Source organism: Podarcis pityusensis, assembly GCF_964106645.2.
Source record: "Podarcis pityusensis genome assembly, chromosome: 6".
Taxonomy (NCBI): Eukaryota; Metazoa; Chordata; class Lepidosauria; order Squamata; family Lacertidae; genus Podarcis; species Podarcis pityusensis.
The window spans coordinates 28,204,359-28,222,232 of record NC_138030.1 but is presented as its reverse complement, the minus strand read 5'-3'; the positions used below and the strand labels follow the sequence as shown (position 1 = coordinate 28,222,232).

The following is a 17,874-nucleotide window of genomic DNA, read 5'->3' as shown; positions in this document are numbered from 1 at the left end:
GGTACACAGTCTACCGGATCATTCTTATCCACACACTTATTAATACTCTCAAAGAATCATGGAGGTTTTTTTAGCACATTCAAACTGATAAAACAAATACAGACTGTGGTATAAACACACAAAGCTAATGGGCAGTTTGGTTTTTGTAACAGTACTCAATTCTTTTAACACACTATTAGGAATGGGAGGAAATTACACCAAGTAACTTGCAGGAAGCCTAGAAACAGGTGGTGATTGGCTAAGTTCTCCCTTATAAGCAGTATGACACAGCAGTTTGTTGTTGGAGTGTTGAGTTTGGAATAGGAATTTGAATCTCGTCTCTGTGTATATAGTAGCTTGTACAAAGCTGTGCTTTATTATGCTGTATATAATAAAACTAAAGAAAAATCAAGTTACTAGTCAGCAAGTTCTGTTGCTGGTCGTCGTCCTGGAATTCACTGATTTGGCAGCTGGTAGCAAGAGTTATGGTTAAGATCCATCAACAAAGGGGAAAGGAAAGAAACAGGATCAATTAAGGTTTAATAGGTGTATTATCTTCTTGGCTTCCATTATTAAGTGGACGCTTTCGTTGAAATTGTGTGCAGAACACCTGGTACAGCCTTACAATTTATTTTGAAGGTATTACTCTAGCACACATTTGGAAGCTAGCACTTGGCAGTGATAATGTGCATGTACCCTGACATGTTTCCCAAACCTTATGCATTAGTAAGGTGCCCTGAACTCATCTATATTAGCATACAGATGAAACTGAGCCCAAGCATGGACAGGAAACCCAACCCTAATCAATCCAGATTTAATCATAAATACCTGTGGGCTTGCTCCATGTAACTAGAATTTTTTTATATCCATGGAGTCATTCATCTGAAAGAATCTATTTTTAATGACAGAATACTTTTATGAATTTCATTCATTACCTTTTCTCACTTGCTACTATAATACTTGTTCCAAGAAACATTTTTTTTTAGAACACATTTGATTATTTGGAATCAGCCACAACACTCGCATGTATTCACAGTATTATTGTCGCCATAGCAGTCATTTTAACAGAGAAACAGAAAGAAAGCTTGAAATGAGTCACTGTTATAATAACTTTAATTTGTCTTGCATTTTACAGAATTCTATGAACAGATTAAAAAGCACCTCCTCTCATCACACTTGACAGTTGGTAAAATATTCAGTTAGCAAATGTCAACAGCTTGAGGATCTGCATCTTGCAAGAAATTCACAGACCAACCCAAAGCCAAGCAGCTTTTACAATCTTGTTTTAATACATTGGAAATCCACTCAGGTCGTAAGCCTGTCCAGCCTTTTGTGCCCAGATCACTTTGCAAAAATCCAGTGTCGACCAACCAACTAGTTAGCTTTGGCACGGAGCTGCGCTCTCTTGCCCGTGACAGCCTGGAAACCAGTTTTGATGCTGGCGACAGAGCAGCGCGAGTGGCAGGTCTCGCACTGCAAAAAATATAATCTGGTGTCCTTCTGCAAGATTGTGTCTGGCGACCGACATGTGTGACAGGTGACATATTCCTCTGGGGGAACAATTAAACATGCTGAATTAGCAACGAGAGATTAACCAAAATTTCACATGCTGAACTGTATAGGATGATTAGTTAATTTAATTGTGTCACGGCAACATAATTTTCAAACTGCCTAGGTCACACCACCAATTGTCTTCAATCACCAATGGTACTACTACAAAGAAATAAACAAATTATTTTGCGAAGACTAAAGTTAATAGCAGCTCTCTATTTGCCCCATAAACTTGTTTTAAGAGTTAATTACCTCTTCTCAAATGAGCAGTACTGCACGCTAGCTCATTAATACATCTTCCTGGTATGCAGTTCTGCCTTAGGATGAAAGCACTAAAGAATCAACACTCCACGAAAAGTTCTATCTTCTTGCCCACTCACATTTAACCTATGTGCCACAGGATGGTTTGAGTGGTAGGTCTGGAAAGCTCTGTGCAGATAGGTTAGTCAAGTTTTTATCAATGGAACTCTGAACTGCCAAAGAAAAGAGAAACCCTTTTTTCTCTGACAATTCAGAAATTGCTCCTGCTGCCGAAACTCGAAATGATCACCTTGAAAACGTTTAATATGTTGGTAGCCTTATACTGGCTAGCAAAGTAGCCCGGTACTACCTATTGGACTATCAGTGGCTTTCCAGAATCTCAGGCAGAGGTTTTGCCCATCACCTGCTCCCCCGGTCCAGTTAACGGCGGATGCCGGAGACTGAGCAGACTGATGCCGGAGACTGAGCAGGATCTTCCACATCCAAAACTTCTATTTCTGTTACTGAGCTAGTTCTATTGTAAGCTAGCAAAAAGTCTGCAGTTGAATACACACGTTTTGTATGTGTGATATTCAAAACTCCTTAAGTTCACAAGAAGGGTTATTCATTCTACATTTCAGCTGAATTGCTTCAGAAACCATCTAGAGCCAAGATATTCCAGACAGGACCCCTTTTCCCATGCTACTCAAGCACTCAGATTGATGCAATGTAAAGAGATTTTGATCTGAGCCTCATGTTGCATTCAAATAACGCCCTTCTCAGTGTCCACCTCATCCAAACACTACTTGTCATATGCCAACCAGTGAAAATACGATGGTTTCAGAAGAAATGACAATTGCAAGTTGGTTGTATTGCTACTTACGATGATGGATCTGCTATGGTTTGTCCTCTTTTGAAAGTTGTATGATTTATTATTTTTCACGATCATTATCCACATAAAGGTGGCGTAAATATTTTAGTTAAAAATGTGCACATTTTAGACAATATTTGAAACTTTCTCATGAAGTTATCAACTTGCCTCTTTCATGTTAAGTGCTAACACAACACAGAAATCAACTTTAAATGAAGCAGAATATACTTACTGATATATCTTCTCAAGACGTTTTCTATCTGTTTTTGTTGGAATCTTCCTTTGATTACAAGCTGGTTGTTACCATCTATAGAGCCACTGATTTGAAAGAAGAATTTTATAGTTTAGAACTAAATAACACTATCAAACAGAACATGTTTCTTTGGCTGCAAGCTTCCCTAATACTAATTAAAGCGTATACAAACTAAAATTGCTGGGGATACCTCCATTTGTATGGAGGCAACAAACTTCATCACTTCTGCTAAAGTTGAACTCATTCCCAGAGTGCTGACAGCTTTGCAGCCAAAACCAGGCTATGCAGCATCAAAAGGGACATATCAATGTGCTCAGGGAAGGTATACAAAATTTGTAAATTCTCTTAATAAAAATAATTCCAACATAAGATGGAGGTGGGGGAATCCCACCACAGCTTTACTGTGCCTGCTGAGTAGCTACAGAACATCATGAGATTGTTGAGAAAGAAACAGCAGAGGGTTGGGATGGTGGATGGTGGAAGTATGTGGTTTAAGGGGAAGAGTTAACACTTTCCTTTTTCTCCTCTCCTTTCCTTCCTGCTGCAAATTGTTTTTACTTAGCTGGTATGGCGCGCGAGAGAGAGAGAGAGAGAGAGAGAGAGAGAGAGAGAAGAAAAGCACAGACTAACAAAGTAGAAGTTGAAGCTAGCTGAGAGAGAAGACTAGGATGAAAGAATGGAAGGTGAGCAGTTTTATGTGTATCTTTTCTTCTATTGCCATTTACTCCTTTTTTCTCCTCTTTCTCCAAGAGAAATAAGCAGAAGGTGATAGACAAAGAAACACAGAACAAAAAAGAGTAGAGAGGACAGGTCATTTTCAAGTTAACACTGAGAAGTCACCAGGGAGAGAAGTGTGAGCTGCGCATAAAACTCTAAGAGTTTAGTGTAGCTGGTAAAAGAGAAGAGATCTTACTTTAAAAAAAACACCAGGTCTTATTTAGTGCAATACAGTGGTACCTCTGGTTGCGAACGGCATCCGTTCTGGAGGCCCTTTTGCAACCTGAAAGGAAAGCAACCCACATCTGCACGTGCCGCGATTCCCCGCTTCTGCACATGCGTGTCGTCATTTTGCACGTCTGCGCATGCGCGAGCGGCGAAACCCAGAAGTAACCCTCTCCAGTACTTCCGGGTTGCTGCGGGACGCAACCTGAAAACGCTCAACCTGAAGCAAACGTAACATGAGGTATGGCTGTACATTTAAAAATAGGCCTCATTTTCATTGTCCCCTTATAGCAGTGTTTGGGACAGGAAAGAGTCACTAGCAAAAGTCTTGCAATGATGTTCACTGTTAGTTTCCTATTACAGCTGAGACGTTGTGCTGAGAGAATAGCTTATGGCAGCCCTACAATGTGGTCTATTAATATGGCAGGCTAGAGGTGGGGCTGAAGCAGGTTTAGATTAAATGCCCTATACCTCTCAAGCTGCAGCAAAGGTCAACCTGCTTAAAAACAGACCCCTCAAACCACCATCCATGCCAAATCAGAACTGAAATATCATCTGAAGCTTCATGTACCATTGATTTACATTCCCACTGGTTGCACTTTTAAGCATTTTTTGAAAAAGTACATGAAGACAAATTCAAACTAGAGCAAGGACTCCCATCTTGCCTGCTCTCTTATATGTTTTTTCAGCTCCTTTGGTCAAGAAACAGCTGGGTGGGGTTATCTGGAGGTTTGGAGTACATTGTCAGCAGTATGCTGATGACATTCAGCTCTATTTCTCCTTTACACCTGCAGGTTCAGCAGTGGAAGTGCTGGACCAGTATCTTGCCTTGGTAATGGACTGGATGATAGCCAACGAACTGAAACTCAATCCAGATAAGACTGAGGCATTGTTAATGGGTGGTTCCCTAGACCAGATGGGTGGGAAACTGCCTATTCTTGATGGGGTTACACTTCCTCTGAAGGACAGGTTTGTAGCTTGGGGGCACTCCTGGATCCTTTGCTGTCGCTCAAGGCTCAGGTGGCCTCAGTGGTCCGGAGTGCCTATGCCCTTTTAAAATGTGGATTGGGAGGGCGAGGGAGTTACTGGATTGTTTTTATTTTGATTATGTACGTTGTGGTTTTATATTTTGATTTTATTCTGTGAACCGCCCTGAGACCTCCAGGCATGGGGCGGTATATAAATTCACTAAATAATAAAAAAATAAGAAAGCTCAAGTAATACATAATTGCCAGGGATACCCTTCAAAGTTCTGTTCACCACATCTAATCCCAATCTGCAAGCAAGAAGAGTTAAAGTGGTACATCGGCCAACAAGCTAATCATAAACTGCCCACTTAAGACTTGCCCTATGCTTAAGAAAGAGACACCGCAAAGAAAATGAAAAAAAAACCTTGATCAAGCCTGGATTCCAAATAGCCTGAGGTTACTTCCTCTCGCCAAATAGGCTTGCTTGCTCTCCTTCTGAAAATTAGGAACCAGGGCTAGTGTGAAGGACTACAGCTGAGGGGGAGGAAGAAATCTGTGCCCCTCCCCCTGTGTGCATACATGTCTCTGAGTGGATGCTGCGAGTCAAACATCCCCCCCCCTTTTTACTCCCAAATTACCTTTTAAGTACAAGAACCTGAACCTTGGGAAAGGATGCAGAACTGGTTGCCTTGCAAAGTACTTGTCCCCCCCCCCCCCCCGATAAGCTTAATTACTAGCATTTAGAAGCAGTAGTATGCATCTGCACCTTTAAGAAATATCTGCTGCAAGAAACCTTCAAGCTCATGAATGGTACTAGCAGCTGCCCCAAGGGAAAATATGGTCTTCTTGCAAACAACTCCTACCTTTCCTCCCACTTTAAGATATATGAAATTCAAATCTAAATACGCAAAAGCAACACCTTTAATAGCAAGTTTACTTAACTTCCAGAAGAGAGAGAACAAATTTAAAAATAGTTTACCCAGAGAAGACAGCTAACACCTGCATTCAGGAAACACTGGAGTACACACTGCAGAAGTGGAAGGTGCTTACCTTGTACCCAATTCTGCAAGCAAGAAAGCCAAGAGGTGCTTTGGTTGACGATGTAATCTATAAAGAAAGAAGTTTACTGAAGGCAATCTTGTTTAGGGAAGTTTTTAATGACTGACGTTTTAATGTATTTTTAACCTTCTGTTGGAAGCCACCCAGAGTGGCTGGGGAAACCCAGCCAGATGAGCGGGGGTAGAAATAATATATTATTATTATTATTATTATTATTATTATTATTATTATTAAAGTTATGATCACAAACTATATATTTAGGGCACTTAGTACTAAGCAAATAGCCCATCTCAATGCAGTGATTAAGTGCTCAGTAATTTCTTCCACACATCATCATCTGACCTAGAACATAGTATTACCTAGGGTCTCTAAGGGCACATCTGCAAACAGGAGAAACTACTGTGGGCACTCACACTGCAACCAAGTACACATCATGAAGTGTTCTACTGACAGTGGAAGGGACCTTGTGGGCACCAGGAAAGGCCTTGACAGGTACATCTGTGTCCACAGGGTCAATGTTGCTGTTCCTCAATGTAGGGATGTAATATGAAAGTAATACCGGGCACACACACACAAAGGTCAGGATATAAAACTTTCAGCAAAATCTGCCTGACGGGGACCTCTTTGAAGAGAGCAAAGCATCGGTCAAGAAAAAGATAGGGAGGAGAGATTAGCAAGATATAAATCTTCAAAGTAAACACCAGATTGCTTCTATTTCAGCAGTAAGAGACTTAAATAACACAGAAAACTGATCTGACATTAGTATTCCAGTGCAACACAGACACTATTGGTTGGTTTCTGAAATAGAATGCTTTCAGTGAAGACTCACTGAATTAGAATTTAACACAAACACACAAAGATGGTTTTGAGTGGGAGGCTGGCAGAGACATCCAGTATCCCTAAGAGTATGAAAGGGCTGGTTTAATTCACAAGAAATTAGCTGGCCTTTTGTTTTGTTAAACACCATTGTGCTTCTGCGGAGCTATCCCAAACTCTCACCACACACCCAAGTGAAGACTCCTTCCGTGTAATAACCTTTAGTGGTGATGCATTAAGTTCAGTTCTTCAACTGTCTTCGATGTCTGACAAAGCTAACATCTTTGAAGTGAAGATGGTTCTATACTCGAGCCATTAATTCTTCAGTAGGGCTACTCAATTGCTTGCAACTGAGTTCCCTCCAGTCCATGCAATTAAATAACTATACAGCATACAACGTAAGGATCATGGTTCCCCTCCACCCAATGCTGCACCCTGCTCCAAGTTGCAATACAGACAGACTTACAGTTTACAGATATCTGTGAAGTTGACAAATGATGTTTTCTTGGTTCCTACTCTTACAACTTGTGGAGGCTTCATGACAAATTTTCGTTTTTCACCAGCTACCATATCTGGATTTTTTTCTCGCATAATGTTGAAAACACGATTCAGCAACTGTAAACACATGGGGGGGGGGAATATTTATAACTTCAGTCATGAACCATCTCTCACTTTATTGTTATCAAAAAAGCAAGGGTTTTCCAGTGATCATGTCAACATATTAAGTTTGGCTTTGGGGGTGGGGGTGGTGAGGATGGGGGATTTTGATCTTCTGTGACGTGTTTTAGAACAGCCCTTCTCTCATGCTCTGGTGCATCCCACCAAACCACACAGAGGACAGCAGAGTTGCACTGGGGCTTTCAATCATGTCTACAGCCGGAAACACAGAGAGCCTATTCTCACACGCCATTAAGTGTACAGAGAAGTCCAAAACTCCCATTTTTAGGCATATTTTGTGACAGGGAATTTCATTAGCGCGAGCAGTTTCTGAGCTCTGGATGCAGTACTGCGCCTAGGATTTCAGATTAAAACTGCAGAGTGGAAGAAAAGGAGGACCTTTTTCTGCCTCCCCACTTCCAGCTACTCTCTGAAGCCTAGAGAAGAGGCCCTCTTAAGAATTTTAGGGGGGTGGGCAAGGGAAGGACTAGACCATGTGAAAAATGAACACAGTATTTTAGCTGCAGTTCATTCATTTTCAGCTTTGTATTCTTGTATTTAAAAAAGTGCACCTAGACCACGAGTAGGCAAACTAAGGCCTGGGGGCCGGATCCAGCCCAAACGCCTTCTAAATCTAGCCTGTGATGGTCTGGGAATCAGCATGTTTTTACATGAGTAAAATGTGTGCTTTTATTTAAAATGCATCTCTGGGTTATTTGTAGAGCATAGAAATTGGTTCATTATTATTTTTTTTCAAAATATAGTCCGGCCCTCCACATGGTCTGAGGGACAGTGGACTGGCCCCCTGCTGAATAAGTTTGCTGACCCCTGACCTATACATTCCATTGTTGGGCCCATAACCTAGGTTTAAGGTACCATTTAGCTCCTTACTTTCATATCTCGGTTTCTAACACTGGTACAGAGAGGTCAGTGGCAGAACCAGTGGCTGTTATGTCCTCTGCATGTTAAACACATGGAACCAAGCTTTTAATAGCAGTGACCAGACTCTTGTTTTAGCTCCTCAGAGAAAAAAGTAATAATGTCTCCAATGAAACAACAACAATTTATGTCATATTGCTTCCTTTTGCTTTGTAAAGTGTAGCAAGGGAAGAAGTAGGGCTAGAAATCATAACTAAAGGCCACAAAAAGCAGTAGTTCCCAACTATACTCCAAGAGGTTGGTGTAAGCTCTCCCTGCTGGGCAAATCTGAAGACATCAAGAATTAGGAGATTCATTTCAAACATCTTGCATCACTGCTACTGCTTCCTCAGCAAGTCCCACTCCGCATTTTCAGAACCACAGATTGCAGTAAGTTATTTTATTTCTATTTACTGATAGCAAGTGCACGTGTTTCTGGGCAGGAGTTAGGGCTGAACAAAGAATGCTCTTCGCCTTAGGGAAGGGCACAACAGGCCCTATTCACATCAATTGTTACTTTAGTTTAACACCATATTCAGTCCTCTATGCCTCAGCCCCTATATTTCATTCAGAGCTGTGCTGACAGGCATGCATGTTGCTTTAAACATGAGAAATAACCTTATTCTTGACCTTTTTGAATTAAGTGTACAGGAGTAGAGCCCACTCTTCTGTTTCCAAAACATATCTTTCTGTCACAGGGCAACTGCTTGTGCCACAGGAAGCATGTGACTTCGATGAACATAATCTTCCTGGCCAGAAAGACAGAGTTAAGAACTCTCACTGAAGTGTATGTGAATGTACTTCATGACCTCCTGATTAAAGCCCTACAGAAATAATTCATTCTCCTTTGTTCATACAGCCCAAGTTTAACAAAATGCACCAAGCCTTATATAAATCGAAAGCAATTTTAGGCTATATTTGTTCACATGCCCCCCAAACAAGCTATCAACAGAAACAGATTAGTAAGAGGCATATAAACTATTTACCTCATCATATGTGTAGTCCCTCTCTGAGCCTGCCCATGCAGGTCCTGACTGAGAGCTAAAGGAGATTCCATCATCTTTTTTGCTGTCTTCATCCTCCAATGCTGTAGAGTAAGAAATATACTTGAGATCGAAGGAACAGTCTTCCAGTTGGTCTTGGACAAAGTGTCACTTACTTTTACAAACATGGGATACAAAAGAAAACTTTCAACCAACTAACAACAGGCAGAAACTAGTCTTGAAATTTAAGGGATCATCTAAAGTGACACCGGATCCTTCTGGAAGGGAAACACAGCTCTCCCTTGTCTTCCCATGGAAGTGTTTGGCATATGTGAATGTTGTATTGTTGTTTAGTCGTTTAGTCGTGTCCGACTCTTCGTGACCCCATGGAGCAGAGCACGCCAGGCACTCCTGTCTTCCATATGTGAATAGCAATTAGTTTTACGGGGGGGGGGGGGGATGAAAATATTCAGATTTGCTAAATCAAATAAAAATGGCACTCACATGATTTGTGGACAACTATGGCTTATCATGAATGAACAAGCATGCTGGTGTTTATTTAGAAATCTGTGGCTGCTTTGCTCCTTCCTCTGGCCCTGCTGCTGCCACACTACCAGGAACTAAGCCATGGTTTGGCTTAGTAGTTTGTGCAAATTAGCATCATGGTTTGTTCCCCCTAAACCAGGCATGGCCAAACATAGCCCTCCAGATGTTTTGGGACTACAACTCCCATCATCTCTAGCTAACAGTACCAGTGGTCATGATGATGGGAATGATGATGGGAACTATAGTCCCAAAACACCTGGAGGGCCGAGTTTGGCCATGCCTGCCCTAAACAAATCATGTGCATAAAGCCAAGAACACAAACCTTGTTGCTTTGTTACAACTCATGGTTTGAAGAGAGAAGCCATGAGAGCAGATGTGCATGCAACCTAAATCCACAAACAAAAGAGGATAGAGGAAGGAAGACGCAATATTGTCAGCTTTTCTCAAGAAACTCTGGGAATTTTAGTTCAAAGTAGCCTCGGCGTCTCAAAAACAGTTCTCAGTATACACAAAGAGTCCCAGGGTTTCCTGGAGAAATTTGTATTAAGGCTTAAGTTTATGGTTATTTTAGATACAGGCAACAACTGCTTTAGGCGTGTCTACTATGCGTGCAACAGCACATTGCTCTGAACCCAGAAGTGCCCCAAAAACAGCACAAAAAGGGGTGGTGTGGGGCAGCCTTACATGGGTCCCAACAACACATGCAGGGGTCTGGAAAGTAACCCCTGCAGCAAATCAGTTGCTGCCTATACTAGCTTTGAAGAAATGACCTCCCATTGTTTTGATCAGGGGTCAGCAAGGTTTATCTTGCCTGGGCCAGATCGGTCCTGTGGAGACCCCTGTGTGGGCCGGATTGCGTGTGAGCACGTGTGCCTGCGATTTTGAGCGTCTGCACATGCGCAGACACAATTTCCGGCGCTGTGGAAGTGAGTTCCCATGCCGTGCTGCACTGGTTTAGCGCAGCGCACGGCTCGGTTCTGGGGAGGCTCATAGGCTGGTCAAGCGACCTCCGCGGGTCGCTTCCAGCCCATGGGCCTTAGGTTGCTGATCCCTGGTTTTGATTGACAACTGAAAGTGAGATCCTATTGAGAGTTTCAAAAGAGTTCCCCCTCCCTTCACGGGACCCCATTGGAATTCTGAGAAAGCAGGAAGAGAGGAAGAGAGGGAGGGAGAGACATAGAAAGAAAACAACACAGAAGGAAAGGTGGCTGCATCCATAAATGCTGAACTGTATGGTGAAGTTGGAGCTACTGTGGAAGTAAATGTTATGAAAGACAGCTTTTCTTCCACTCTACCAGGTGTGAGTATGTTTTGTTCCAACATTTAACATTATTCTTTCACTCATAGCAAACACACACACAAAAAAAGAAAAGAAAATCACCTTCATCTTTATCCAATATGTCATCCTCATCTGGAAACTTCACAGTCTTCTTCTTCTTCTTCTTTCCAAGCATGATATCAAGGTCATCTTCTGCTTGTTCTGCTGCTACCTCTTGAACATCCCCCTCAATTTTCAGGTCCTTTAACATAATGTGGAAGAGACATAAAATAGCAGGCATTTATACAAAGTAACAGCAAAATTAAAAGGCTATATCCAAAAGTGCCACTCCACTGAGAGGCTTCATAGGCCAAAGAGGAAGGCCAACATTTTCTGTGATTTTCTTCCCTTCAGCCCAATTCTACTCCATAGGGTTGAGGTATCCTCTCTAAAGCAGATTTAAAGGGGAGGGAAATATCACCCCAAATGGCTTCCCTTCCCATTCCACTGGCAGAAGTCTTCCATCAGTAGCATGGCATCACTGGATGCAAACCAGAATACGGCACAGTTCTAAAATATGCAACATGCTCTTCATGAAAACTGAGCCACCGTTATCTATTGAAAATTTGATTCTAGAGTTCCTTTTCTCAAGTATCTAAGTGTTCTGGTACAAGTGATTCTTAGAATGGATACCACACACTGTGGATGTATTAAAAAAAATTAGGTTACACTTATATCAAAGTGCTTTATTGCCTACCCTTCAAACAGAATAACCAGGGTGGCTGGTGGCTGCTGGTTTGTAACTCTTAAGTGTACATAGTCTACAGATCCCAGCTGGTGCAAGACATCATTTAGGAAGGAACATAGGATAAGCTAATGTTGCACAACAAACAGTGAAGCATACGGCAATTACAGCAGCAGAAAACAGCAGAGTACAACAGAATCACATGTCATGCACATTTAACTTGCAGCATTTAAACTGAACACAGTTGAAGGCTGGCTGGTTGAAAATCTGCAAGTTAAATGCGGAGCCAGAGCAAAGAGAAGCAAGGCAGAGAGGTGAAAAGGTGGCAGTGATGGCAACCAACTGGGATGACATCAAAAGATTAGACAAATTAATGGAGGATAAGGATCTCAATATTCACTAGCCACAATGGCTATGTTCCACCCCACTGTCAGAGGCAGTATGCCTCTAAATACTAGTTGATGGGAATCACAGCATACTGTTAAGATGCTTTTGCTTAACCACAGCTTGCCATATCATTGCATTACTACTCTTCACCCCTGTGCCAAAGAAGGTTCATTCCTGTCATGCTAAACTATGGTTTAATATTATATCCACACCAGTCCAATGGGCGGTACCCAATGTTTTTGCACCAAGAAAAGGAAAGGTATTTTTCTGTGAGCTCAACTCTCCTTCTGTTCATGGAGCAGAAGTATTAGATATCACCAAATATATCTAGAGCTACATGATTTAACCAACTAAACTTCTACTGGACTGATGCTGTATAAAATATTTAGTCAAGAGCAGTAAGGGAAAAGGGCACAACTGAGTAATTTTGGAAGACTGACCTTTACACCCTCTTCAGCTTCGTCTATGTCAAATATCTTTTTTGTTTTCTTCTTCTTCTTCTTTTGATTGAAGAATGTTAAATCGTCTAAGTCATTTGATGCATCTGAAAGTCAAAAGCAACATTACAGAGCAATTATATTACAAAAATGCAACACTGAAATATATTCATCAATATCATGTATGCAGCAACAATAATTCAGGAAAAATTCTCCAGACCTTTCTGCACCCAGCAGCAACATTTCAAGATTAGTGGAAATCAGCTTTAGCTTAGCTGCCGTGAAATGAAGTGATTGTGTGAACGAAGTGGTCTGTTTGAAAAAATATTGTGCAATACCTTAGCAATGTGTAGAAAGTTGATCAATGGTGACTTTTGAAGATGCTATCACCATTCATGACTGACATAGCATCTGACTAAAAAAAATCAAAGTGTGCTACTGAAAGTATAAACAAGAACTGGTTCCCAGTTTTTTAAAAAAATAGAGCCTATATTTTAGCTGGCAAGACATACCACAGAAGGTAGGGTTTATTGCTACATGCCATTACTTTAATATCTGTAACAATGGGGGTAGGAAATGAAACTGCTGGGTTGCTTTATAACCTGTTAATTATAGGAAAATACCATTCTAACCAGGATTCTTATGAAATGCACAAAATAAGCTTGTAGCCCAATCCTTTAAAAGTGCTACAGAATTAAAATGCTTACCGATGAAGGCAGAAGGCTGGCATAAACAAGAGGGTTAGAATAGACTGGAGGGCTGCAGGTGGCTGCAGGAGAGGAACAGGAAATCTGTTTGTGCAACATTGGGTTTGTCATATGTAGCAGATGGTGGGTCCCCAGGGCTGCAATCCTATGAATTGATTTCAGTGGATTTGGTGTATGTGAATAACAGAATTAGGACCTTTGCTTCCTAAATTCAAGGAAGTCATGGCAGCAAACATGGGGTTATCCCATGTAAATTTAACTACTGCAAGGCAAGGTGGATTTAGTTACCGTATACAGTGGACACTCGGGTTGCGAACGTGATCCATGCAGGATGCACGTTCACAACCCGCAGCATTCGCAACCCGCAGCGGCGCGTCTGCGCACACATGGGTTGCAATTCGATGCTTCTGCACATAGCGCAATTTAGCACTTTTGCGCATGCGAGACTGCCGAAACCCAGAAGTAACCCGTTCCGGTACTTCCAGGTTTCGGGGGGTGCGTAACCCGAAAAACGCAACCTGAAGCGGCTGTAACCCGAGGTATGAAGATTTTAGTTTACCTTTTCTCCTACTGTCCTCTTCATCTGCTTCTGTGTCTTTGTCTTCCACTGGCTCTGGCTCCATTTCTTTTGTTTCTGATAACTGCATTTCTTCTGTCTGAGCATCTCCTCCTTCTTCATCAAGCATAAAGGGCTTCTTTTTCTTCTTCTTCTTCTTGCTCATAGTAGGATCAAAAATCATCTACAACAAACAAATTTTCTTATGCAACTTTAAAAATATTTTTAAAACAGTTCTCCAGCTTAAGCTAGTTTACCACATATATTTAAGCAACCAACATTCTATTAAAGTTAAGATTTCCACCATGAGCTGCAAGGAGTTTCATAATTTGAACCAAGGTGGGGGTGAAGATGCTCTACTATCTTGCAGAATTTGAGGTTTAGTTTAACAGGTGTTTTTTATTGTTATTTTTAAAAAAGACATTTCAAGATTTCTCTAATAGATATTGGTTTGGTTTGCACATCACAATAACCAGCAATTTGTTTTAAACATAAAAATGCCTCCCACAAGCCACAGCATGGCTTCTCTGTCATCTGAACCAGGACCATGACTTGCTTGAAACAAACCATAAGCAGTAAGGCATAAATAAACCAATAACAAGCCTTGGTTTATTTCTGACTTACCACTTGTTGTGTGTTTGCTCCTGCCAGGCAGGGAGGAAACAAACTAGAGGCCAGCACTTAAACAAATCATAAACAGTAAGACAAGAATAAACCTTGTTGTGGTTTCAATCATTTTTCAGACATATGAGATTAGTAAAGCAAGGTAGTCCCATCATGTCAGCTGGTTAAACAGAACTAGTTAGGAATTTAGACCCCCAATTAGAGTTTCCTGCATGTACAGTTCAGTTCCCCATAAAACAAATCTATATACAATGCACCTATAAAGACAAAAGATATCCAAGTATTTGATATGTTTCTCTTATTATCTTTGGCAGTAAAACAATATCTCAAGAATCTTCTCTGTACCTTAAGAATTAAACTAATAGTCTCATTCTGACTAGTTCTCTCTCCACAATAAACTTGTTCGCCTATTAAATGCATTTTTGGACTGCTTCCCCCAGCATGCACTGCAATGATGAGAGCAGGATGAGTGTTTTCCCTTAGTATCCACTATGATGCTACAGATTGGTTCTTACATTATTGGAAGACATGCAAGTCTCATGCAGAAAGAACTGCATGTATTTCATAGCTCTCCAAATGATTTCAACATTTTGCCAGATACACTGATAATAAACCAACATGCATATAACCCTTGTGACATTTTGATTGGTCTTACTGTGAATTTGGTCTTTTTCTGAGCAATATTTTAAAACTATATTATGCAGATATTATAGTTTGCAACCCAGTGATGCCATGAATGACATCAGCACATGCATCACATACTTAGCGCAGGAACTTATAAAAACAGCTGTAGTGATTATTCTTTAAAATATTCAGAAAAATGATGGGCTGAAATAGTCTTGACTCATCAAGCTAAAATGAGAATTCTCCTGGGTGAAGAAAAGTTTCTAAATAGCCAGGTACAGTTCTTAATTTCTAGATTATGTAGGTAATGTCACCTTAGTACATTATAGTTAAGGATACCCATTTAAAATGGGCTAACAAGTGTTCACAAATAATAATTATGAGATAAATCCACTGAAGGCTCTATTATGTACTGCACCTGCAGTTTTCGGGTGTAAACCATGGGTAGGCAAACTAAGGCCCGGGGGCCAGATCTGGCTCAATTGCCTTCTCAATCTGGCCTGTGGACGGTCCAGGAATCAGCGAGTTTTTACATGAATAGAATGTGTCCTTTTATTTAAAATGCATCTCTGGGTTATTTGTGGGGCCTGCCTGGTGTTTTCACATGAGTAGAATGTGTGATTTTATTTAAAATGCATCTCTGGGTTATTTGTGAGGCATAGGAATCTGTTCATTTTTTCCCAAAAAATATAGTCCGCCCCCCCACAAGGTCTGAGGGACAGTGGACCAGCCCCCTGCTGAAAAAGTATGCTGACCCCTGGTGTAAACCCTAGCACATCTCTGGGTTAGAAGCTGCACAATGCCACTACTACCATAGAAAGGAGTGGAAAAGCTCAACCATCTAATCAACAAATCTTAATAAAAACAAACCATCAATAATTTTATTCTGCACAAAAGACTAGGTACCTAAATTGATTCAAGACAGCCAGCTTGCCTTGATCAGAACTTAAAATGAGGAGTTTAATTCTTCCTTACTCCAAGCAAGATTACAAGCTTAAATCAATGCTGTTAAGTATGCCAATTCTTTTCAAGTCCATTTATTTCACAAGGTCCAAGAGTCATTGACTTGATGAGCTTCACAATTAATTCTAAACCTGAATTTCCACAAAACGTTGTTTGGGACTCAAGCAATAAACTAGCACAAACACAGCATGCAAGTATTACACAGGCACAATTGTCCATAGTACAAAAGGATGAGAAAGCCCAGCCTACAGAAGTGGGGGTAAAGAGAGAAGAGCTCTGCTAACTCTCTAAACAAAAGCACAAGATGTGTTGGCTGTACTGTACACCTAAACACATCAAGTGTGGTTACAACGGTTTAACACCAATTAAAGAGGCAGGGGTCTTCCCCATCAGCACAGAAGTCGGGATAAAGCACAGGGTATTCTAATCCACACATTACGTGATGGCGAGCATAGGCCTGCTGTGAAACGTGCATTTCACTGGCGCCCACACCCAACGCTTCCAGCACCTTTACACATGCTTGTAACCAAGATGGCTGCACTCACTCTTTACGTTTTATGGCAGAGGCTTTTCTCTTTTAAAAAAAATAAAATTAAAGGCTACATGAAGTGACCCTACACCTTTCTATTAAGTGTACACGCATGAGCCAATTCGCGTTTGATGTAACGTGTGAAGAGATTCTGAGCGCTCTCTGATTTCTCAGGGGCGGAAGGGAAGGGAGCGAGCTCGTGTCCTCGAATAGGCATCGAATTAGCCCCTGAAGGAAACGGGATGCTGGACTGGACGGGCCTGTAGCCTGGATCCAGCGGGCCTCCCTTTTATGTCCTGATCCGTGGAAAGTGAGAGGAAGCACCTCGCTGCCCACTGGAAGGGACCAACAAGCGCCTCTCCCTAAAGCGACTCGGGCGAGGACGGAGCGACCTCCGTTCAAGCCGGAGGAACCAGCGCGACACGAAGCAGGCCGGGCAGGGGAGCCCCCAGCCGGGCTCCGGTCAGGGCGAGGGAAGGCCTCAGGCCTGGCTCCTCACATGGCGGCGGCGGCCACAGCCCCGCGTCACCCGCGGCCTAGGCGCGCCCGGGCCCTCACCTCGTCTCCCGACATGGCTGCGGCTCTCGCCGGCCCTCAAGGCAGAAGCTCGGAAGGGCTCGTCCCCGCTCTGGGTGGCCGCAACGCCGCCGGCCAAGTCAGTCACTCCTCGCTCCGTCTCCCAGGCACCTCTCGCCTCTCTGCCCACCTCGCCGCCGCGCTCAGCTCTTGCATCAGCAGCAGGAGGAGACAAGAGACAGGGGCCGGCTACCCCGGATGGACGCATGCGCAGCACTCACTCCACGCCCCGCCTCGCCCGAGCCTCTCGGGAATCGTAGTCCAGCCGCTGCGCAAGCGCGGCAGGAGTCCGGGGATTGGGACTACAGCACGTGTTGCTCAGGGGATGAGGAAGTCGAGCTGGTGAGGTCACAGGCAGGCAGGGCGGGGCCCGGCGCGCGTTAGTCGAGCGGCAGGCGCGCCACGGGGGGCGGGGGGAGTCCGCGGGGCGGACCCGGTGTTTCTTTGGCACGTCGGAATGGGCGACGGTATTCGTGTTATCAATCCGAACATTTCGCCGGTCGAAAATGCATGCAGTCTTGTAAGGGGGTTGTTACCCACGTGGGGACTTGAGTGCTGGATCTATTAAAGGAGCCCGAGTTGAAATCCTGATCCTCACATTTGTGCCCCCCTGCGCGAGTTGGAGGGAGGACAGGATGTCATTGTCTTCAAAAACGATGCTCAAGGGACTTGTACCCACCCGCTG

The 17,874-nt window shown here is 42.6% G+C and overlaps 1 protein-coding gene across 1 annotated transcript; it reads right to left on the bottom strand.

The window, feature by feature from the left end:
* Positions 1-1,074: 1,074 nt before the first annotated feature.
* Positions 1,075-17,373, bottom strand: EIF2S2 (eukaryotic translation initiation factor 2 subunit beta). The gene is made up of 9 exons (XM_081009616.1): positions 17,172-17,373; positions 13,877-14,057; positions 12,614-12,717; positions 11,165-11,303; positions 9,241-9,341; positions 7,146-7,294; positions 5,855-5,911; positions 2,874-2,959; positions 1,075-1,529 (listed from the first exon to the last, which is right to left on the bottom strand). Exons 1-9 carry the CDS (start codon positions 17,184-17,186, stop codon positions 1,354-1,356), a joined length of 1,008 nt encoding a protein of 335 aa, XP_080865742.1. The 5' UTR covers positions 17,187-17,373; the 3' UTR covers positions 1,075-1,353.
* Positions 17,374-17,874: the final 501 nt, after the last annotated feature.

What these genes read in the sequence shown, in the direction of transcription:
- EIF2S2 (XM_081009616.1), bottom strand. An exon ending in AAGCTGAAGAGGGTGTAAAG is followed by an intron (nt 11,304 to 12,613) that starts GTCAGTCTTCCA and finishes ATTATGTTAAAG; the next exon opens with GACCTGAAAATTGAGGGGGA. An exon ending in GGGACTACACATATGATGAG is followed by an intron (nt 7,295 to 9,240) that starts GTAAATAGTTTA and finishes ATGTGTTTACAG; the next exon opens with TTGCTGAATCGTGTTTTCAA.